The sequence below is a fragment of the Sinohyriopsis cumingii genome, chromosome 12 (assembly GCF_028554795.1).
Source record: "Sinohyriopsis cumingii isolate HCF-2022 chromosome 12, ASM2855479v2, whole genome shotgun sequence".
In the NCBI taxonomy this organism is placed as follows: Eukaryota; Metazoa; Mollusca; class Bivalvia; order Unionida; family Unionidae; genus Sinohyriopsis; species Sinohyriopsis cumingii.
In genome coordinates, this window is record NC_142972.1 from 96,114,384 (window position 1) to 96,140,448 (window position 26,065).

At 35.6% G+C, this 26,065-nt stretch overlaps 2 protein-coding genes across 2 annotated transcripts in view; both read left to right on the top strand.

Annotated features, from left to right (window-relative positions):
- LOC149787033 (von Willebrand factor A domain-containing protein 5A-like) overlaps positions 1-3,986 on the top strand; it is a 41,354-nt gene extending 37,368 nt beyond the window's left edge. The window contains exon 16 of the mRNA XM_089976022.1: positions 127-3,986. Coding sequence (XP_089832148.1) covers positions 127-294 — 168 coding nt within the window. The 3' untranslated portion in view covers positions 295-3,986. The remainder of the gene's footprint in view (positions 1-126) is intronic.
- Positions 3,987-24,012: 20,026 nt separating this feature from the next.
- LOC149787034 (von Willebrand factor A domain-containing protein 5A-like) overlaps positions 24,013-26,065 on the top strand; it is a 60,201-nt gene continuing 58,148 nt past the window's right edge. Inside the window, exon 1 of the mRNA XM_089977580.1 lies at positions 24,013-24,305. Coding sequence (XP_089833706.1) covers positions 24,260-24,305 — 46 coding nt within the window. The 5' untranslated portion in view covers positions 24,013-24,259. The remainder of the gene's footprint in view (positions 24,306-26,065) is intronic.

The following is a 26,065-nucleotide window of genomic DNA, read 5'->3' on the forward strand; positions in this document are numbered from 1 at the left end:
AATAATAGCATGTGTTTCCTAAATAATTACTTGACACCCTTATTTGCCTCTATACTATAGAATGACGATGTGGTTGCAACAGTGGCTGTCATTGCCTTGACACCCTTATTTGTCTCTATATTATAGGATGACGATGTGGTTGCAACAGTGGCCGTCATTGCCTGGCTGAGGAAGCATCACTCTGAAAGACGGGATGAATGGCAGATGCTGGAAACAAAGGCTTTAGACTGGTTAGAGGGACAGGACTTACATGGACAATCTGTGGAGGATCTAATTTCTAAACTTAACATCTGAACAAGTCTATCACAGAACCAGCAATACAATATATTTTCTCCAAGTACAAACAGCCTGTCAATAATAATCAACTTTTTGATGACAGACATAGAAAGGGTTAGATTAATATGAAGGTTACAAAAGGTGGAAGCATTGTAAAACTGTATAAACCAAGAATAAACATTTTAGCTACTCAATTTTTATCAACATAAAGATGCATTGTAAGAAATGTTAAAAGCCCATTTTATATATAGAATCATATTGCATTTTTGTCTAATTAACACGACTTGTCATAGACCAGAAGAGCTTGTGGGATGGTTTTTCATCCATCGTCCATCAGTTTGTTACCACAAGTTTGTAGTCACTACTCCACCCAAACTACTTGGAATATTGCCATAAAACTGTGCAAACTCTTTCATCCAATGGTCTAGTTGAGCCTAAATGTACATGGTCCCACACCGCTGAAGGGACAGCCAATTTGACTAATACAATTTCCATCTTAAATATTATATCACTGAATGGATGGACATATCAGCATGGATTTCCACTTAAAGAACATTTATGATGTCTATTCGGTCCAGAATGTAAATTGTTAAACTTACAAAGTATCCTTTTGAAGTTCATTGCCTTAAAATTTTTGGCCAATATGCAATTCATCACTATTACATGTTATTGGTTAGTTGGCATTACATACCAAAGGAGGCAACTCATAAAATCCAATAGATTTTACTAGGACAAAGCACAAAAATATATGCTCAATCTGCTAAGGTGTAGATAGGGTTAACATATCAGAACCTTGGCCATCAAAGATGTGGTTGTCAGTGGCCAACTTGGAAATCTTGTTGTCACTACATGAGATTGAATGGGCATACCGGGATGGGTTTTCACTGAAAGACTTATTATAATGGTTTGTTGATTATACATAAAAATGTCAATGATCAGTATATAGTCATCTTTGAAATCTTGTGTTAGCTAACCTTCCTAACTGGAAAAAAAATGTTGACATAGGGTCTTCATCAAGAGTTTGTCTACCTCTTTGTACTTGATAATAACCAACCCTCAATGTGGCCACCATGGTGGCCATGTTGAGAATAATGTTATTTCTGCCCATAAAATGGATGATTATATCAACATAGGGTTTAAACCCATAGACTTCTTATGATACCTAGATGGTTTAAAAATGAAAATGGCATTAGTAGTACAGCTGTCTTGAAAATCTTCTGATTAAAGGTACACGTTGAAAGATTTTGTAGCCCTCATATGTTTGGCCAAAAACATTTGGCCATTTTTACACAGTATTAAGTATATAAAAATATACAGAAATTAAAGAAAACTGGCCATTGCATATGATATCCTGATTTGTTTGTAGAAACGTATCATGAACGGCTCAGATATATTAAGAAAGTCTATACTTTAAGGTTTACTTCCTACATATGTACCTTTAGCAAAGCACTTCCCCCCAATACACAGACTTCTGTTTTGTCAAATGAATTCAACTCAGATTTAAGATAACACAGAACCAAATGCAACCAAACATGCTAGTTATGCTTTGGTTTTGCTATTAATGAACATAAAGTAAATATATTTTGCATCTCTGTTTCGTATTTTTCCTTCTATGTTTCGCAATACTAGTTGAGCTAGTTGGCTGCTGTTGCATCTAAATGCAGTCACAAAGAAACTCATTCATAGTTTTCTCTTGCTCTTTGCTGGAGAATTTCAAGCCAGCAAAAAATATACCTTGCATTAATTTGAAACTAAAATAAATAGAAAATAAAATGGTCATTGGATTTATCTTCATGACATTTGCATAGGATGACAAAGCAAATTTCCAGTAATTTCATTCCAGTGTAGCTTTATTTAAGAAATGCAAAATAACCTATGGTCAATTTCACTGACCTGGCCATACAGCCACATCATTTGTGCTATGTCTCATCTGTTCAGTTTCTATTCACAACCTTTTCTTCAACACCTCTCAATAGAGTTGGACTACAACTGATGCAAAGGTCTTTTAAATATTTTCAAATTATGTTGATCCACGATTAGATGTGGCCAATGTTACTAAAAGTGGAAAAACTTAAACAACTTCATAGAAAAAGCTTCTCAACAGAGTTTGACAAATTTCACAGAAAGATCCCCTGTTCAGAAGACTTTCCAGTTTGTTCAAATTCTGGCCATCTGCAATCAAATATGGTTGCTGTTATTAAAATTTAGAAACTAAAGATGTCTCAAAAATCGATAATCACATATATGATGCTGGTCTACCACTAAAGGTGACCACTATTACCAAAAATAAAAAAAACATTTAAATGGTACTTTTTCCATCTTGTTTCCATGAAAAAGATTGCATGCAATTAGGTAAAGGTGCCCATCCGTGTGTGTGTATGTGTATATATATATATATATATATATATATATATATATATATATATATATATATATATATATATATGAATGAAACTGATCTTATATCAAAGTTGGACACGTTGCTAAAAGTACGAAACCAGTAGAGCTTTGATGTTGTTGTGGGTTTAATATCATCTTTTCAGCACATCATAGGATACACATGGTGGCCACTATTACTTGTGGAGGAAGAATCCTGAAGCAACAATGGCCCACTGGCAAGCTTTCTAACATACCCGAGATTCTACCCCATGTGGACAGTGATTGTTGAAGGCAATTGTTTTAGACCACTTGACCACCTGGGGTCCCTTATTAGAACTTTCAGATTTATGCCACTTAATGCCAAGCTGCCATTAAATATCCACACCATTAATAATAATGAAATATATTTTAAGCAACTTCTTTTCAAAAACTTCTCAACAGAATTGGACCAAACATTATAGTCTGGCATGGCGGACTGCTAAACGTACAAATGAATCCAGACTTTCATTAAACATGTTGCTATTATGTCAAATACAAAACATTTTTAAAATAGTTTTATACACTTTTGGCAATAATTCTACCAAACCAGACTATTTAGGATTGCCATTTTTAGTTATACACAGAGGTCTTTCCCATACATATAAAAAGTTATATACAATATATATAATTTAAAGTGTACATAAATATAAAATAGTAATATAACATGTAACACATTAAGTTGATATGAATTAAATATATATTTATAATATTGGTTTGTAGATAGCAGTAGTTGGCATACTGAAGTTCTTGGGATATTTAAGGACTGATTCCCAGGTCATATTGCCATTTCATGACCAAATTAAGGTAACCAAAACCAATAAGCAAAACATCTTAAAACAAATTAAGCCAAACCAAACCCACCCTGTTGCAAATGACTTATGCATACCAGTACATACTTTTTATACCAAGAGAAAAAGACTACTGAAAATTATTTTCCCTACTTAATAATTAAAATAATAACAAAAGATTTCTCTTGTTATAAAAGAAAAGCAAAACTAAACACATCTATTGTAAGAACTTTGTTCAAATTTTTTTGCAAGCAGTTATTGATTAAAACTTCACCAATTTGCAATTTTTCAATATTTTCAAGCTAGTTAAACAAGTTGGTTTAAAAACACTGATAATTGTTGGTATTGCTAAGACATGTATGGTGTATTTGTTATCTTATGTATTGTGCATTATTTGAAGACATTACATATATTTATTGCCTTTATATTTATTGCCTCTATTCACATATAATTTAAATGTGCATTTTGTGTATTTAAGCTTTTAATAAAAATGTAATAACCCAATATGCCTTCTGTCTGATGATCCTCCAAATTGAAAAGAAGTCCAAGTTTGGTTAGTCTGACCAGGTTAATAAGGTTAAGGTACTAGAATCCAGCACCTTCTGAGTATGTGTCAAACACACGAAACACTGTCTGCTTGCTGTCCGGGTACATGTCTAACACATTAAAACAGCTGCCTCGCTTGGTGCTCAGCATTAAGAGGTTAGTGTTAGGACTGGTCAGCCTGGTGTCAGGATAATGTTACTGGGTGGGACATCATGCTACATGTCTGCAGCATGATGCCCCAGTGCTAGACATCACTATAAAACTGTCACACTGCAGATATCTTAGTGATATCACTGAACATTTTTTAAAGCTATGTTAAAAATCCAAATCATACACACACTAACACATTAAATGCTGTCTGGGTAAATGTCTTAACACATGACATGCTGTCTGGTTGTCTAATGCATCAAACACCATCTTGGCTTGTGTTCAACTTTTAAACACAATACTGTAGCTTCATTTAGATGCAGATGTCAATGGATTCTAATGCACAGCTCATGAGGCAGCATCCCATTAAAGGTAAAGACAGATGCAGGAATTCATGATCCATGCTGACTGCAGAAACTGACTACCCTTGTAATGCCAAGTAATTAAGCACATATATATGAATTGTGACTGTGAACACATTCAGTGGAATTAATTAGGGCCATGTCCCCACACACACACACATTATATATCTATATATATACAGATAAAGGCAAGAAGATAAATTGCATTAATTTTAATAGACAATGTGACAGCTATATACTGCAAGCTTTTCCATCCCCTGTGCAGTTTTGATAGGTGCGCTAATTTCTATTCACAATCTGATGTATTTGAACTACTGAGTGAATAATATCAAGCCTAGTAAAGCCACTCTTAGATATGTTGTATTCATGTTGATGCCTAGTAAGGCCACTCTTAGATATGTTGTATTCATGTTAATGCCTAGTAAGGCCACTCTTAGATATGTTGTATTCATGTTAATGCCTAGTAAGGCCACTCTTAGATATGTTATATTCATGTTAATGCCTAGTAAGGCCACTCTTAGATATGTTGTATTCATGTTAATGCCTAGTAAGGCCACTCTTAGATATGTTGTATTCATGTGTAACATAGGCTTGATCAACTAAAACTAATACATTAGGTTTCATTAAACGTCTAAACATTTGATGGAAATATAATTAACTTAATTTGTGTTGCAATATCTAAAAATTGGGTGAAAATAACAAACCTACTCTATTGGTATACACAGAGCATGGGACATGGGAGAAAGTTCACTTCACATGACACTCAGTGGTGTAGAATTCTGTAATGTAATGTTTTAACTGCTAGATTTAAAATAACAATTGTGCAGCAATAAAATAACTTTATTTTTTGGTGCAATATCCAGTACAAATGTTGAATGTTTCCATTTTATAAAACAGTTTTACATGCAAATAACATATTAGTGTCTGAGGTTTGGCAATTTATTTACATGATAAGTAACTCATCTTTGATCTTTTTCTTCATGTGTTTAACAGGGGTATACGGGAATCAATGTTTATGTTCAATGGGCTGTAGTAGTTTCTCCATCATTTGACAAACATTTGGTAGTGTTTCTTTCAAACTGAGTTTCAATATCACCCTTATATTGAATCAATAATGACTGTTATTGGTTCTCTAAAGTAGGGCATTTTATTGGAAGGACTAGTTTATTTTGATTTGTAGTAGCAGTATCTTATAAATAAACAGAAATTTAAATTTGAACATAATCCTTTTTATTGATCATTTCATAAACACTAATATGTGTGTGCATATGTTTTGCGATTTGAAATTTTTATGTAGCTTTAACAATTTTTTAGTCATATCACTATGATGTCTGTAGTGTGGCAGTTTATAGTGATGTGTAGCACTGGGGCATCTTGGTTCGAACCTGCAACCTCCCGCATCCTAGGCAGATGCTCTGACCACTTAGGCCACTGAAGTGGTGCCATTAAAATATATCAACGTATCAATCTGAGAGTGATATCACTCTCTTTATCACTCAAACATTTTACTTAGATCCAGGGGCATCATTTCAACTTTTTTTCGGGGGGTGGGGGAACTTGATGGGCTTGTTAATTTTCGTATATAGGCAACAGCAATTTTACATTTAACAGCACATGCAAATTCAGGGTGGCGCCCCTGCCCCCCCCCCCCATGACGTCCATGCTTAGATCTCATTAAATAAATCTCAGTGAAATATATAGTTACCAGATTGGTGTAGTATAAATAATTACCAAATAGGTGTATTATACATAATTACCAAATAGATGCATTATATATAATTACCAAATAGGTGTAGTATAAATAGTTACCAAGGTGTATTATACATAATTACCAAATAGGTGTATTATACATAATTACCAAATAGGTGTAGTATAAATAGTTACCAAATAGGTGTATTATACATAATTACCAAAGTGGTATAGTATAAAGAATTAAAAAAACTAGTGTCATATAGAGAGTTAACAAAGATCAGCGTAACTACGAAAGTGTTGTAGTATACATAGTTACCATACAGAGGATCTCAAATGGGTAATGATTCAATTTTGAATTTATGAAACGAGTTGAATAATGTCCTGCTTTTGCGAGCCTTGGACAAAAAGCTGGACATTATTTAACGAGTTTCATAAATTTCATATTAAATCATTAACCATCTCAAATTCTCTTTATCACATAGTTTTATTTCAATAGAAATTATTTAGATAGAAAGAAGAATGAATAATTTCTTTCATTCTGACAGACGCTGTACCTTTCATTTCTTGTGCGTAAAAAGTAGTCCCAAACAAAGTTGAAATAGTAAAAGTATATTATACATTTTTGATAACTATAAATCAAAGAATAAGCGTCCATCCGAATAAACAGAACATTTTACAAAAGACAAAACATTTGTCAATACAAAATGTCCAATGCTTGTGATGTCACTTTGTTTGATACGGTGGACATTACTGGTTTGAGTTGGCCAACTCAACACAGTGACTGTTTACGTTGAAATTCCATAACTAAACATTACATTGTTGCGGTATGTTTGTGAAAAGAAGATTAATGGATGCAGAAATACACATATTTACTGTAACATATTTGTGACCGGATATTTGCAGTATTTGATTTGGAACATTAGATTGTACAGAAGACGAAAACAAATCTCTGAGTCGGACATGCATCACAATAGATAGTTCCTGGATGATGTCATCAGCCGACATATTTGTGGTCAGCTGGCAGATTTACCGTCGACTTTATGTGGTGTTTAGAAGTTGAAATAAATTCATTGAATCTCAATATACTTTTATGAAATAGACATACATAAAGAGAACGCACATCAAGCTTTCTGCTGATATCTATATTTTTTATTTTTAAGTTGACTTTGCTTTAGTGTTTCTTGTTAAAAATGATAAATTTTGGTGAAAGCATATAGTAGAGAAACTGCCAGGTTGCCCGTCGTCCAGGTAAAATGGGCAGACCATCGTCTGCTCGTCTGCTGGTGACCTTATCGGGAAGCATCTACCGCGTAAATATACTGTGGTTGGATAAAGTTCTGTCAGCTGGAGAGACCGGTTTTTGTCTTTATTCTTCTGTGAACAAATATGAGTTTATTTGCTTCATTAAGCTTTTATATAGGGTATATTCCATGCTACAGCTATACCGCTTATCCATCCCACCCCCACCCTCGTTATCATCTAAGTAATACCGTTAGTTTTACTTGTTATTATTGTTCTTGTCTTGGGGGTTTTGCCATTTTTCACGATGTTACGAAACACCCAAATCCACCTAAATACACTCAAATAGACCCAAATCCACACCAAATTGCATTGTGTCTACCGTCTCATCTCTAAATTGCAACGCTTCCCTCCCCTCCCCTCCCCCGATTTTTAATAAACCTGTGATGTATTGATATGTAATGAGTCTGGGGGATTATACATAAGGTTAAAACGTATTTTTTTTAACAATTCTTACGTAATTCATTTTCCACAAACTGATTTTTTCCAAATAAAAAACGACCAGCCTATATCTTACTTACCAAATTCGGTAAATGTTTAAGATTAATGCGAGTTATCTGACTTTATGAATGTGTTCTTATATAAAGGCATTATGTTTACGGACAGAGACAAATGAAGACGTACTTTAACAAGATACATACACATATCATATAATTTTGTATTCTTTTAATGTTATGCCTCAAATCTATAGTGTTCGAAATATGTGGCACCATCGCAAAAAGGTAAGGGTACACGCACATAGCAAAGATGTGAAGATCAGTAAAGTCGCAAGCGATAATGAGCAAACATGATGATTTGACTGACGTTTTACAAACCGATGAGTATGAAGAAGACAGTTACATTGTGGAAGAGGAAACCACCAACGAATGTAGGGAATCGCTGGATCCTTGTACCGTTTCTGACGTGTCAGATGTCAATACTCACCATAAATCAGCTCCATTTCAAGCGATGATTACAGATAGCAGCCCTGGAAACTTCATGGCCAACGAGGAATTGAAAGAGGTGAAAAAAAGCATCCGACACGGATGTGCCTGGACTGGGGGGGATTTTAGTGGATTTGGGTGTTTCGTAACACCTCATTGTTCATGTTATGATATGTCATACATGACATAACAAACCCTTGTGGGGCTAAATTGGCAATATTGAAACAGACAAGACCATAATTTCCCAATTCCTTTCGCGAGACAATTAAAAAAAAATGATGGCCAAAAAATGTTAAATGAAAAGAAAAATTTCCAGAAGGCGAGATTAAAAAAGTTTTCCCACGATCGCAGCCAAGAAGTAAAGAGAATACTGCACAATAATTGCATGGGCTTATTTGGACCAATCAGAATCACATAAAGTGATACGTTCATAACTAAAATATTAAATTGCACACACTATAGGTAGAGTGTACGGAATATGTGATAAATCAATTTACATAACATTCTGTTGTTGTTGTTGTTGTTGTAGGGTTTAACGCCATTTTTCAGCACACGATAGGCTATACATGGCGGCCAGTATTAATGGTGGAGGAAGAACCCGGGAAAACCCCGGAAAGAACCACCGACCCACGAGAAGCTACTGGCAAGCTTTCTCACATACCGACATTGGCTGAATCCGAGACTCGAACCCACGCAGACAGAGGTGAGATGGCAGTGATCCGTAACGGACAGCGCTTCAGACCACTCGGCCACTCGGGGCCCCCATAACATTCTGTACTTTCATAACTTTATGAACAATCTCAAATACAGTCGGCATTAATTAGTATAATACTAGAGGATTAAATTATATAAATTAAATATTTGATGTGTTTTAATAGAACATAACATGCGTTTTACCAATGTAATTTTCACTCTAGTTGTTTATATGATGTTGCTGGAGTCCCGTGTGGCCGAGTGGTAATAGGTGTTTATCTCTACAGGTCATTCACATATCTCACCTCCTCTATTCACTTGAGTTCAAGCCTCGGCTCAATCAACATTGGCATGTGAATAAGCTTTCACTAGCATTCCGTGCATCTTTTGTTTCTTCCTCCACCTGCTGTACTGGTCATCATGTATAGACTATTGTTTGTTGAAATAATTGGCAATAAACCCCACCAAAAAAGAAAAAAAAACATCAATCAAACACCCGCATGATGTGACCAGGTGACTTACTAATGTTGGGCGAATAGATTGATGGTGTGAAATAAAATGCTGTTTTTACATCGATTGCAGATTCAAGTGCAAATAGACATGGGGGCAGGGGAAGGATATCTACCTTAGAAAAGAACTACTTCAAACAATTGTCAAAAGCTTGATATAAATCCTTTAATATTTATCAGTACATCTTTGTTATAAACTTTACACACCACTGCGGTACTGCATTGCTGATGTACTGCAGTATTGATCGCCTGAAATTAATACAAATAATAGACTTTACTAGCTCTCGTGGTGGGAAGTTGTCACATAATTTATTAAATCAGTAATGAAATCACTTAAATGCAATCCTCTATCAAAATATACTGACCACTATTTATAGCTTATCATGTGCTAAACAATGGCGCTAAACTCATGCAATAAAATCATTAAGTATTCGTAAACCTCAGTGAATTGCCCACAAGGTATCGACTTTGGTTTACAGTCAAAATGTACCCACACAGAAAGGCACCGAAGTCAAAACATACCTAAAACGAAACGTGCAGAAGTCAAAATGCACCCAGACAGACTCATACCCGAGTCGAAATGTACCAAAGTCAAAACGTACCCAAGTCAAAACGTACCCAGATTAAAACATGACCCAAATTCGCTTTAAATAATGACATAATTTTAGTGTGTTGTTTCCTATGACAGTGACCAGCCTGATGAGCAATGTAAATTGGCAAACATAATATAACTATCTATTCTTATGATGTAGCTCAAATGTACATTAAGTTAGTAATTATCGTTTTAATATATTTATGTTGCGTTTTCCTGTGGAGAAAATTCCACCAATTTAGTTGAATCATGCTTGATGACTGCTTCTTGCGTTTTAACCTGTACTCAAATGCCCACGTCCACGTTTCATAAAACCTATTTGGATCAGTTTAGAAAATTAATTATATTTTCTATTTCGCAATACACACAGATATGCATACATCTGATTATTGAAAACTTATTTTGATTTTATTTAAATTAAAAAAAATCAAAATCACGAATAATAATTTCCCGAGAGAGAGAGAGAGAGAGAGAGAGAGAATGTGTGCGTGTGTTTGAGAGAAGGGGGGGGGGGGGGGCACCGGCATTACTTACTATTTTGAATAGCAAACTGTGATTATTTTATTAATTTTTTTATGCACGACATACGAATAATTTGATGCATCTACGGGAAATATTTGGAAATGTCCTATGTTTAAGTACGTAAACGAAATTTAAATTTAAATGTTGTCATGCCATCATTAATTTCCAGATATGAATGCTCTTGCTGTATAAACACTTTTTGTGTGTTTGATACAAAGCAAGTTTTGATATGAATTTCCTCTTTTTACGCCAGCTGTAATTCACAAGTAATATTTGAAAAGCTATTTCATATCGCATTTTATCTATCTATATATATATCTATCTATCTAGCTAGCTAGTCATACCAAAGATTTATAAAAATGGTACTAACAGCTGCCTCGCTTGGCGCTCAGCATTAATTAGGTTAGTGTTAGGACAGGTCGGCCTGGTGTCAGGATAATGTGTCTGGGTGGGACATCGTGCTACATGCCCGCAGCATGATGCCTCAGTGCTAGGCATCACTATAAACTTCCACACTGCAGACATCGTAGCGATATGACTGCCAAGGCCTTATTTAATGATACAAACCTTAAAATAAGCGTATCCTGGCATGTCCCCTTTTTGTTGGTATTTTTTCACATGTTATGCACAGAAATACACACATCCCACTCGACTCAAAACCTCGGGTGTATCAGTTGGAAAACTGCGTCCCCTTTTACGCGATAAACATTCACACTGTTGTGCTGGCAGCTTGCGCATTTTGCTTCCGAATTACTGACTGAAGATGGCATCAAGAAGAGCTGACAGGATTTAAATCATTTATATAAACAAAGACAAATAAATATGATATATTTTCTATTTTAACACAGACAGCAATATCGATATACATGTTTATTAATGGGTAGTCCAACGTTCATAGCACATTTCGCCAAATTAGATGGGGAACCAAGAAAACTGAATAAAATGTTTCATGCCGATAATATGCACGGTTTTTACGATGTACAAGAGATTCTAGCAATTCATCTGTGCCTGTATGTTTTATTTCCTATTTAACTCTGAGCCATGTACATTTGGATAAGAAATACACTGGAAAATATCAACATTGATTTTAGTACATTCAAATGTGGTTAGAAGCATAATAACGAACAGTCTACATGGTAACCAAAACATGATACCATTTCTTTCCTACAAGTAACCGCATTAGAAGTACATCCGGCAAGTTAAGATTGAGCCAATAGGTAAAAAAATAATCTTGTAAGTGCTTGTGCATGGCACCAGTCACTATACTGAAAATACACGTTTCTATACTAAAATGTGGTGTTTCTCGATGTATCATAAATGTGCATGCTGCCTGAAGTATAAATAATGTGAAAGAAAACTATCAGATAAATTTTGTTTGCCTCAGAGGTAAATTATCAAATATTTCACATTCTGTTGTCGTTTAGTCAGTAGCTTTTTATATTATATCTCTCAATATCTCTGTCTGTCTGTCTGTCTCTCTCTCTCTGTTTCTCTCTCTCTGTCTCTCTTTCTCTCTCAACGACACACAGAGATTTACGATTTACTAGTCTCTGTCATGAATACTGCAGATGGCGTTACACAATCAATCCACACAATTAGATTTTAAAAGGGACTATTTGGCTCATGGGACACATATGCGGCTCTGACATGAGCTCACTAAACCTAAACCATACCATCACACAAAATAAACTTTTGGTGTGTTTCATATTGAAGTGATCTTAATCATGCGTTGGTTTACTAATGAAGGGGATTCCACCAAACTGGCAATTTTTTGTACACCAAAGTTAAAAATTTGTTATTGTGTGGGACATTTTAAATTTTAAACCGTACTCTTGCCAATAAAATTAATTTAACTGATGATTGGCATGCAGATCTTTGATTATTACATTTTAGAAAAATAAACACATTCTCTGTATTTTCACACAATTCTGACAATTCAGCTTCTTCAAACTCTTGGACATCATTTTACTTGTAAATACAACAAACATTATATAAAGAGTCAACATGATAATTTTAATTTAGTTTATAAATATGGATAGGAACTATGTGTATCAGGTGAGATTACTGCAGTATTTTGATTGAATTGATTTCTATTTAGAATCAAAATACGTACTAATTGAATGTCCCCTATTTGATTGTATTAATTCTAGCACTGTGTATATGCAACGTCAACAACAGTTAACGCGTATTTGCATATACTTGATTGACGTCTACCAATTTTAATAGTATCGTGTGTTAAAAACAAAATATCTGCTTGATGAACTTCATTTGGAGTGCTGATAGCAAAATATGCGTACTTAATTGTTTAGGTGGTGGTAAATCAATTTGCCATATTGCCTGTCGTGCTAACCATTTTTGCAGCAACAGAACGCGTAACATTTGCTACATCAGCCAGTTTATTAATCGCTGCTCTACCTTTCCAATATCCTCTTGGGCTATAATAAGTCGATTCCATTATAATAATAATCGGTTGATTAATTACCAGCTCCTAATACTAATTTACCTTTCATTGCATATCTTACTAGGAAGATAACAAGTTTTTATCTGAAAGATTTATTTTTTATGGAATTTAACTTCACATCTGCAATATGTCGTTGTTGTAAATCTTTACTTTTATTAGCTACAACTTGAACTTGACATATTTGATCAATTTCATTTATTGGATACTCTCCAGGTCTTGGTTGATCTCGCTCGACAAGTCGAATATCAGGTCCAGTTCCAGGACCGCAATAATTATATCCGGGAAGATGTTTTTTTCTCCTGGGTATTTAGCCCATGGAGCTCCTGGTAATTTTCCTAACGAAGCGGTAATATCAACACCGATTTTATTATTAGAAATAAATTTATATTTTTGTACCACATTTTACACATTTTCCTGTAAGTGCACGCTTTTTTATTACTGTTGTTAATCCACTTGTGGGGGTGGATGCTCTACATTGAACACAATATAAATTTATATTATTTATTATATTTGTATAACATGGATGTCATTGATTTCTCAGTGACACGAAAGCAAGAGCCAGTAAAACATCATCCAGCGCTACCAAATTATATCAAAGCAATTATCATAGGTCCATCTGGGTCTGGTAAGACGCAATTATTACTTAATCTTATAATGAGATGGCTCAAACGGGATAAGTTGTATTTAGTAGCTCCGTCAGTTGGTGATCAGAGATGTTACCGGGTACTTAAGGATTTTAATAAAAACGCAGAATTGTTGGACGAGGATGGCAATGATATTATTAATTTTATCACCGATATTGATGAAGCCCCATCTGTAGATGACCGTGATGGATTTATTAATAATTTAGTAGTTTATGATGATGTGATGCTGGAAAAACAATCAAATCCAGGTAGGATATTTTCTAGAGGCAGACATAAAAACACAGACGTGATTTATGGTACTCAGCAATATATACAACTACCTACAGTGATTAGAGATTACTGTGATATTTAGTTGTGTTTAATGGAGTCGATACACATACTCAGTGAAATATTAATCATACTTGTTGTTCACAAGATATGGACATGATTAAGCTAAAAAATGTCTTTTCGAAAGCATAATCTACTCCACACGGATTTATAACAATAAATTTACACGATCCTCGATCAGGATATCGTATAAGTCTTGATAAAATATTTGGTTGAGAGACTGATATAATACTGATTTAATTACAGCAGCAGAGAGGGTGCGACCTCAATGAAACGTCCGGCGGGTAAACAAAACGCACATACAAATTTTTAAAAGCACAAACGACAAAGATAAAGTAAAAAAAAAAAACTAACCCAATTAGAGAAACTCTCGGTATGATAGAGACTTCGGTTTGGCGTTATTGACCTTATATTTTTTTGCACGAGGTTTTATGTTTATAAATGACATTTCAGCAAAAGGTATGTTCACCCTCTCTGCTGCTTACTGACAAGTCATTTTAAATAAATCTGATATTTTTCTTTTTTTTGTTTACTTACAAGTGAACAATTTTATTATAATACCATTATGATTTATAGCCAATTTGATTTTTGTAGATTCTTATAGCTTCTGGGACAAAATCTTTACAAAAATAAATATATATGAACGGTTATTGAAATGCAGACTTATGTATGTTTCATTTTCCCAATAAACTTGTGTTTCCTATGTGCTATTGAAGTAGCCCTGGAATATAACTGTCTTTTTATCGGTAGCATCGGACGTGACGTGCGTAAAAATAAGTGATGTACAACAAGAACTTACGGACAAAGGATCGCCTGGATGAAAGCATGCAATGAAGAGTACTAGAAAATATATCATTGTTATGTTTGTGCTCCATACTTTGCAAAAATAAATAAATGTTTTCAAAGGAAATGAGATGTATCACTATGAGAGCTTTACATTTCTGAAAAGTTATAGTTCTTAAGTGCGTCAAAAGTGATGACTCTGATAGAACATACTTCATCAAGGATATATTAAGCGCACTGACCGGATGTTTGATAGACAATGACGCACATGCGTAAGAGCAATCCAAGTAGCAGTTAACAATGTCAAGCCTTAAAGGCATAAAACGTATACTGTACAGTATAAAGGTATACGTTGTTAACATGCAAGCATTGACAGCTATGTGTATTGATTTTGTCATTGTGTGTGATCTTTTAGCGCCCAATTGCAAAACTATAACATTTGTTTGAAAAATGAAGTCAAACAAGAAAGAATTAAGCTTTTTTCTGTTTTTGCAGAACTGATAATTGTGCTCATTTGTTAAGTTCAGCACCTATTAAATGTTCAAACCACTCAGAAATAATTACTGATGAATTAATTTATGGCTTTGACATTTATAGACAATTATTTTATGCTTTTGATTTACAAACGCTGCCTCAGCCATTCCATTTCTAAATTTAGCATGATATCAGAAAAATGTTCTTGCTCCATAATGTTTTTTTCCGTTATTTCATATGAAGAGATTGAATGCTGACTTCTATTTCCTCAAGAGTCACATAGGTTATCATGCCAGTCTCAGGAATGAAAGATTGTGGGTTTGAATCATGTCGTCAAATCAGCCTGGGTTAGCTACCACAGTGTGCATGTGCCTTGGGTCTAAATAACCTACATGTGTTGAAGTACCTTCAAACACCAGTCGAAACCATCTTTTTGAGTACAAAATGAAAAACGTTGACATTTTTTAGCATAGGTTTCAGTTGAGGAACTTTGTTACTTTAAGCAGGACATAACAAATCAAATAGTTCTCTTGTCCTGACAAGTTGTTACCGAATTAGGACAAGTGAAGTTTTCCAAAGAACCACGAGTTATAGGGTAGGGACATTTTTTAGGTCCATGATGACAAATAGAGACCTGAACATTTTATTGACGAGGCTGTAGATGTCACCTGCAGGTAACATCCTTAGTTGGAACTGACCTAGGAAATTCTTGTTAAACACGCTTGAAGTTGTTGAAACGTTGATTATTATCAGAGGACAGGTTTTTTTTTTATAATGCCGTAATCTGTGTAAAAGAGCACTTATTTTAAGTCACATGGCTGTAAGCAGGGTTCTCCGACATGTGGAAATCGATATAAAAGTTCTATTTTTGATGTATGAAAATTCCTTCATCTGAGTCCTCAGTACCTTTTTTTGAAAGTCTCTTTTGTAAGTGATATTCTCGTTTATTTGATCTATTGCTACAAGGCGAGTATCAGTTATATAGTCTGGCAGCTAGCAAACACAGTTTATGTGATTTAACTGGATTAGATGAAGCAGCAGATGTTAGATCTTAGAAGACAAGGAGTTTAAAACAATTAATAATTGATTATGCCTAATGATCAGTTTGATCAAAAGACTAATTAAGATATTGATAGATTGTTGGTGCCTATTTATTCTTGTGATCAGAAGACGCACACATGGACCGGTCTAGTGGCCTAGTGGTCAGAGCGTCCGCCCTGGATGCGGGAGGTCGTGGGTTGGAACCCCGGCCGAGTGATACCAAAGACTTCTAAAAATGGCACTAACACCTTCCTCGCTAGGCATTCAGCATTAAGAGGTTAGTGTTAGGACTGGTCTGCCTGGTGTCAGGATAATGTGACTGGGTGGAACATCATGTTACATGTCTGCAGCATGATGCCTCTGTGCTAGACATCACTATAAACTGCCAAACTGCAGACATCGTAGCGATATGACTGGAAAACTGTTAAAGTTACGTTAAAAATCTAAATCACACACACACACACACACACACACACACAGAGTCTTGTATTTGGTGGATATAGAGGACTTGTGTATGGAACCGCGTACCGAGGACATTTGTTCTGGCGATGTTAGAGCAAAATCAAATACTGTTTGAGGCAGTACATTAATAGGAAATGGTGATGTATCAAGGAGGGAACTGTATTATCAGCTCTAAGGAATATGAAATTTAGCAATGCAAGCGAGGACGCACACGTATACACAAATTTTCTGTATAATCCATACAAACTAAGGATAACACTATTTGACAAAATCACGGATACCGTGGACATTTGTACATTATGATCAACAAGGACATATTTGCACATCTAATCCAGTCTTAACAATCAGTACGACCGCTCAGGTGGCCTAGTGGTTTGAGCGTCCGCCTCGGATGCGGGAGGTTGCGGGTTAGAACCCAGGCAGAGCCATAACAAAGACATGACAATGGTATTAACAGCTGCCTCGCTAGTGGCTCAGCATTAGGAGGTTAGTGTTATGACTTAGTCGGCCTGGTGTAAAAATAATGTGACTGCGTGTGACATCAGGCTACACGTATGTGGCGTAATGCCCCAATGATAGACATCACTGTAAACTGCCACACTGCAGATAACGTAGCTATATGACTGAAAGACTGTTAAAGCTACGTTAAAATCAAACCTAAATCACATATTATTATTAAGTAACTGTAACCTCTATAAGGGTTTCGACTACAACTGGTCTTTAGGACAATTACGTTCTTTTTTGAATATATATCTTGTTGTTACTGACGGACTGATGAATTTATTGATTTACTGATTGTCCTGCAATTAGACTTTGGTACGACATAACACGCTTCGGACTAATCCATCGCTTTGGAGATCATCTCGTAATAAATTTGGAGTATGCGCATTTGGTTGTAGCGCCCCGTTTAAAGGAATTCTTAGATTTGTGTGATTACTTGTTTGATTATTGGAACTCGATGCAATGGACACATTCCTTAGCCTAAATTACTAACCACTGAGTAGGAGCAAATGTCAAGGAGTGAAGTGTTAGTGAGTTTCCATGATGCCATGGTTGACTTTTAGTGAATTCAGGTCAAAACCGCATGGGTGTCCCTGAGTAATATAGTCCCTATTAAAACCTAATGGTGTACATTGGTTGTGTGACTGCAGTGGCAGTATTTACGGCAGAAGACCGGTAAATTACACAAAAGAATAAACAAGAAGGGACTCGGCAGATACCGTTTATGTCGCCATGGTGGCGAAATGTGCCTTGAAACCGTGAATTGACTGGCCTAAGGTGGCGCAAGAAAAATAGTTCCCTGTGTTAGAGGATAGTTGTATAGTTTCTACGGCGTGAACTGCTGACGGTACGGAAAGTTGATGAAGAGAAACCATGCAGATGTGCGGTTGATATATATTTGGCAAATTTTGAGATCTGTGTGCTTGCATTGATTAGCGAAAAAATTTATGTATAGAATGGACACGTCGGGCTTTCTAATTTATAACCGAAGTTGTAGAGAAGTCTTTGGAAATTTGGGGTAAACTTATGGCTTCTAGTGGAATCGTGCCAGGGATTGATACTGCTCGGTCAAGCAAATACCCCTGGATTTATAGCAGTGCTATTTGGCTGGATTAGACCATTTATGGCAGGAAACTCGCCTTATTGGCAATGACTATTCGCTTTTTGACAAAATATAGTAATATCTTTGTTGCATAATACGCGTACGAATCTTCTCTCTCTCTCTCTCTCTCTCTCTCTCTCTCTCTCTCTCTCTCGGACATGTGCAGATATAAAGTTGAAAATTAGAACGAATGTTTGTGTTAGCCATATTGTGTATTTCACGGAGACTTTTTATTTTTCAAGCAATTTTGTTTGAATAAATCAATGATCCATACAACATTATTTCTGTTGTAATCTGTATAATGTTTTATCTCAACCTCGAGACAAAGAATAATGATAGACTAAAACATCGACAACAACAACAACAACAACAAAAACTTATCTATGTTAACTGAATTGAAACCTCTTAAAATGCTTTAAAGTTCAGTAACTACAGAGGCGAAGAACAAAGTTCTATGAGAGTAGATGTATGCATAAATTTAGTGGATGGGGATAATTGTCTAATACCTTTTTACAAACAGTTTATTCTGTTGTTTTTTTTTTTTGTTTTTTTTTTTGTTTGTTTGTTTTGGAGCCATGAATGAACAAGAATATACGTTAATGGTACAACACTCTCTTGGTTCACCTTCAGAATCATTTAATTTATACATTTGCTAATTCAGTTTATCACGTAAAGGTGTTTTGTATCGCTGATTGGAAGTTTTAAACAGATTTTTTTTCCCGCGTCGTCTTCTGTATTAAACATACTGAAAAAATACTAAATGAGTAAGAATATTACAGTCTGATGCAGCTCTAAGTAAATGTTCTGTTAAGTTATAAATACAAGTTCGTCCTGTAGAACATCCTGAGCGTTTTGGCTATTGTTAAAAACCTCTTTAAATTTGGTAAAGCAATATAGATTGACGTCTTGTATTTATATGTTGTGTGTTGTTTTAATAAGACTTCGTTTACAACAGAAATAGCGATACAATAATTCATGATATGTTCAGCAAAGTAATCCAATCACCAACGGAAGCAAGTAAATACATTTAAAAGAACATTTAATGCATTCAACAGTGTATGGTTGCTTGCACGTTTAGTCGCAGGTCTTAAGAGCGTGATAATGAAAAACATATTCCTGTAATTAAATGTTTCATTTTGGGACTGATCATCTTGATGATAAATGTTTGACCTCTGTATAATACATTTATCTTTCTATATATTTACTAAAGTTCTGTGCATGTAACTTCCAAATTGGGTTAGTGACAATTCGATCTCATCGTGACGGGATTTTTTTTACTTGAATCACATATGTTATATCCTGTTTGAATACTAAAAGGCAAATTATGAAATAGGGGAGGATATAGCTCATTTAATAATCACAAAATAAATTTTGCATATCAAGGATGTCTTTTCAATATCTTAACGTGTGTACAATCTCGCCGCACACAGGACGTTTTAACTTTACAGATAGGTCGGATAATTAGCAGTTTCATTCCAACTCTACAATGAATTCATGCGTATTTCCAATAACATTTTGATGTACTTCTTTCGTACATGTCATAGATTGAATGTGTGTAGTATGAATGTATCCTGAGTTTCCCAACACTATTGTCTCACGTGTATGAAATATTAATACAAATACCAGGGACTGTTATATGCACCAGCTTATCTTCTTATAGTTTAGCTTAGTAGTTTGTATCGGATGCTTGGATCTAAAGGGAGATAATACGTTTTTGCAACGTGTAATTTGATAGTGGAGATCTGTCTACAAGTTTTCCACCGGGCAATCGAGAACATGGTTTCGGGCGTGTGTATCACCAACTTAGGAGGATAGATACACTGCAAAATCGCGAACAAGTACCAAGCGTGTAAACGGGGACATTCCTACAAATCATGATTTTACGTTATTCTAGGCTAAAATAGTTGGGAGAAGCAAGATTTGACCATTTTACCAACCGAGGACGTCCTCGGTATGAGGTGTGTCCTCGGTATGGTGGTGCGTAATCTCATTAATGTCCTCGGTTTACACCAAATACACACACACACACACACACACACACACACACACACGTGCGCTTTGACACATCTCTTCTATAAGCTTTACTCAGCGCAGATTTAATCCATCATTTTAAAATCCTTGCATGATGTTAGGAACGCTTTCATGTTATCATATAACGTGTTGGCAAATAGTAACTAAGCTTGGTGGCTTATTTTGTACATCTGACGAATACAAACTCGCAAGTTATTCGTCATAAAATCAGCTGTTTTATGCTGATTATCATGCAATTCTAATGGCAACATTATTTAATTTATTTAAAGATCCGGAGAGGTTTATGGAATGAATCAAGAAATGAGACATTCCTATGGGTCAGAGAATGAGAAAGCCATGGAACATTATTGGCTTTAATCACTTGATGTCTTGACTGCAGAAGGAATAATTTAATGTCAACTCAAGGAACGGTTAAGTTTCAGAGTTAAAAATATTGCGTCAGAACAAATGGCCTCGGTTGTTTAAACCAGAAATGGTTAGAAATTGATTAGGGTGCTAAAACCTGCTGTGGAGAAATTTGTTAAAGTTTGTCTATTTGATCGTCCATTTAGTACGTAAGCTTGAAGGGGGAGGGAGTAACCCAAATGCATCCGTTTGCGTATGGGCGTTTGGGGAGGGTCTAATGATACTGTACGTACGCATAGGAAACGACGGGGGTGGGGTGAAACCTCTATAATAATTTGTCTAATACGTAACCTGCTCGACTGTGGTTCAGTCGGCGTTTGAATTTTAGCGGACACTAGACAAACTTTTTAAAGTTACGCAGCTTGTTTCATTGATGCAGCCAGACATTCAGGGTAGGTGGACAATCAGTTTTATTAAACACGTTAATATTATTAATCCTTGATCGTTTCTGCGTGGATTAAATATAGGCCGTTCTTTAGAATTAAGGGGAGAGGGTGCGTCAAGCGTACGTTCGCAGGGGTGTGTGTGTAAAAAAGTACGCATGTGTACGGGGGGGGGGGGGGGGCCAGCTTTGCCAGATTTTGTGAACGTACTAAATGGATGGCCCCTCACCTCATGACCAAACATTACGAAACTCGAATTTCATATTTGCATGGTTTTTCTGATTTCACATTTCTAACATTTAAAACGCAATATAAAAAAAAAACAAGATAACAACACCTAATACTACGAATTATTGCTTTCGCAAATTACTAAATACGTATTTTAAAAGATATCCATGTAACTCCATATGTTAAGAAATGAGGGAGGGCTCATTTTACTATATCAATCCATGCTATCATGAATTCATGTGAATACCGGCAATGCACACTTTCACGTCTGCTCCTAGGCGTTAGCTATTTACTGGGGCTGCTAAATAATCAACAAATAATCACTAAAATCTACAAAGCTATAAACGGATACGTAGATACAGAGAGCATCTACTTTAAGTGTATAACAATGCATCGTCACCCGGGGCTGAAATAACAGTGAGATTCAAACACAGTATTAATGTCAAATGCGTGTCTCACAATCACAATTAAAAAATAATTTTATGATAGGGATAAAAGTAAATACGAGAACTGCCTTTTACACCTTCTGACTGGAAATCTGACCAGCGTTCAATCTCATGTTCCGTCATACCACTATCGCCGTCTGCAGCATATGTAGAAGCTTGCAAGGGTTATCACCCTTTATTTGCTTTGCATTTGTCCGCCTGGGTATCAATATATTTTTTTATGTGTATAAAAACAAAAAAGAAACTCTTAAAGTCTCTGATTGATGCACATGTTTGCACGAGTAAGTTATTAGGTTACTCTCTTACTGATGGCATACTTTTAGCATGGAGGATTGGTAATTCATGTCCTACATCATACGTTTCTACTCTCTTAAGGCACACTTTAGGTATGGACGAGCAGTAATTTAGATTCTATATCAGCTGTTCCATAGACCCAAATTCTGATCTCAAATGGAGAGTAATGATTTCACCGTAAACATTTTCTTCTCGTGATCGAAATCGACAAAATATTTAAACAGATTTATTCATAGATGTTTCTGAATGGAACCTGAATCGATGTGACTCATCTCAGTTTTGTGCAATACTTTTATATCTGAGCCGCAGTTTTGTATTTTATATAAATTTTCAGAACACTTTTTTAAAACTTATTTATTAATTTAGGAAACACTACATACTCTGTATCAATATATTAACCAACAATTGGCTAGATAGATGTGTCTCGCAATTTTGTTGTTTGATTTGCTTTTTTTAGGGAACACTACATACCCTATATCAATACATTTGCCATTAATTGGCCACACACATGCACACACACAAACACACACATATATATATCGCCAAACACATCTGCATTTATCCTACTTGGATGCTGATTTTAAGTTTACAAATTCGACCAGAGCCATTTTACGGAACTGTGCTGACAAGAGGGGGAGGCAACTGGGTATATATCCCCGGGACCAGGGCCCGTAATATGGCCTGGGCAGAACAACACTTTTTAATTTTTAAAAAGAAACATTTTGTTTGAACAAGACCTAGGAGAGGCCCTGGTGTTTCTTACCTCAGGACCCGTGATCACTCTCTACAGCCCTGCGATAAATCCAGCATACATATACTTCAGGAATAATATCATCATTTTATAAGTTTTCTCAATCGGAAACTATTCTATTTTAACTTGATTTGTCGTGTGCTAATACAGTTCATAGCTTCTGAACGGTTAATGATACGCTGAGCTATCAGAGTAAACTAATAGGTGCGCTACATGGAAATTTATTAAATTAATGTGCATGCCTGTTTTTATTGTCTGTGATGATTCCTATAGTATCAACCCAGTTTCGATCAGTTTATCAGGTTATCTGGTCATGTACTTAGATATACGTTCGTCCCTATTAATCATGTATATTTGTGAGGCCTTGCAATGGGTATAAAGCAACGTATTTAATTTTAAAATATTGCGGTCGAACTGGAATGTGGGCAACAGTTCTGACTTTCTCATCTTTATGTCCCTCCTTACTGTTAAGTATTATGTTGAGATTTCTGGTATTAGTGTAACTTAAACAGGTGTCTATTTTTCAACAGTGCTACAAATTATTTACTTGCATCAAAAGGTCATATATCAAAACAAAAACAAAAACAATCGAAACACTGAAATAGTTTTAATGGTAAAATACAATATGCACTTCTTGTTTGTATACAGCATAATAATAATAATAATAATAATCGCAATAAAGCTGATGGTGGTGGTGATGGTTGCGGTGGTAAAATAAAGTTTCGGAAATTTTATTCTATACTTGTAAATGAATAGTGAAACATAGAAAACAAATCAATATGGCGTACGAATTACAATTATAGATCAGCTGTAAAAAAAATAAATTACTTGTCAAATAACATGTGTGGATTTATGTATAAAAAAAGGTGAACTATCGTTTACACAGACTGTCCTTCATTCTTCATGGCGGAAGTGTATTTTATAAAGGTGGAGGACACAAACCAAGCGTACGTGCATTCACTTCTTACAATGGCCTTGAATGGAATACTTCAACAACAAGAACAGTAGCGATCCAAGCGGACACTCGATTCGTCTGCTTTCATACGCAGAAAGTGACTTGTTTATCTCACCCGTATACAGCTGGCAAGTCACGGGAATATTGGCACACATAAATTATTACTACTCCTTGTGGTGAAAACTGCGTTTCCTTTCACACAACATGGATGACAGAAAAGAAGGTTTAATCTCAGCTGCGGGCAATCCAAGTAAGTGTGGCACTTAAACACGTTTAGGACATGTCCGGCAGGTGGTAGTTAATGTCTATCAACAGTATGTATCAAGGACGTAATACAACAGGCAGCTTGGGTAGTACATGTACGTAGAATTAATGTAGTTTGGTTCCCTGCTTGTTATATTCCTTAAGTTGCACGTTACGGAATGCAACGCATGTAACATACAAAGCAAGGAACCAGACTACAATGAATGAAGAAAGCTATGTAGAGTATAATTCAGGATTTTTTTTTAGTTTGAATTCCATCATTTTTAGAGCAATTTCCGACAAACAAAAGCAGTCCAACGTGTCATGCCTTAACATTTGTGAAGTACAAAATTAAAATGCATAAACAGTGAAAGCATATAGGCTTAAATTTGTCTTCCTATCTGATGAATAAACTGAAAAAATGAGATCAAGGCCGACATGAAAAAAAAAAAGAATCCTTAAAAAATATATGCAGAATATACTCGGTTTCGGTCGATTAAAAAAAAAAATGTCTTTCCATATTATGTTGACACGAAAACTTCCATGTTTGTAAACACTGCTACAAACAGCGCACTTCTCCAGCCTTTCAATATCCGAATATTAACCGTAAGTTTCATTAGTCCGAGTTTCCTTTGACCCTTGCCTCCCCATTTTTGATATTTGGATATTTATGTTGGGGTGAAGGGTCAGAGTTCATTACCTATCGAACAGTTGGAATTCGCCGACACCGTTGGTGTCGGCATGGAGTAGCCGATTACTAGCCGGCCCAGCAAACTTGAACGACCTTTCATCGAAATATAGCTGCATGAAATTGATAGGAATGTGAATTATTTTCTCAAATATCGTGAGCATAGCATTCATGTCATTCATCCGCTACAGACGAGATGAAGGTACGTCGTTGCTGAAATTTGACCATGATCTGGTCATTTGCATCCCGAGTCACATGACTATACAAATCTCGCAAGCAGCATGTCAGTGACAACAGAGGCCATATAGTCACGTGATATCGACATCAACCACATTTCCAAAGTTGTTGTACATAGAATTTGGACATATTATATAGAAGTCACTTAATGTTTGTAAATAAATATAATGGACACTTAATTCTCAACATGTTTATTCTGAGAACAACGACCAGAAACCTGTCGATATCGCAGCAGGGCGAAGAAAACCATTTTCAAGAAGTACCGAGCACGTGTCGACGATTTTTTTGTTTTTGTCACGTGACTACCACATTGACGTGTGCTCTCTACGTAGTGAATCTGGTTTTCTTCGAACTGCTGCAACATTTTCAGATTTTCGGTCGTTGTTTTAATAATAAATATTTTGAGAAGTTTATGTTTTTTATTTTTCTCTTACAATTACGTGACTTTCATTTATATGTTTGATTTGTTTCCCTACAGCAACACTAGAAATTGTTTATTGTTGATATCACGTGACTGTATTACCTCTGATGTCATTGTCATGTAGGTTCCGGGAGTTGTGTTGACCAGATCCAGGTCAGATTTCAGCAAAAATGTACTTTCGTTTCGTATGTCAGCGGATTAAAGACAGAACGAATGCTATTATCACAATTTCTGAGAAAATAAATCGTATTCCTATCGATTTAATGCAGGTATATCTCGACGAAAGACCGTTCAAGTTTGCTGGGCCGGCTAGTAAGCGGCTACCCGATACCGACACCAAATGGTGTCAGTGAATTCCAACTTTTCGAAAGGTAATGGACTCTGACCCTAAACCCCAACAAAAATATCCAAATATCAAAAA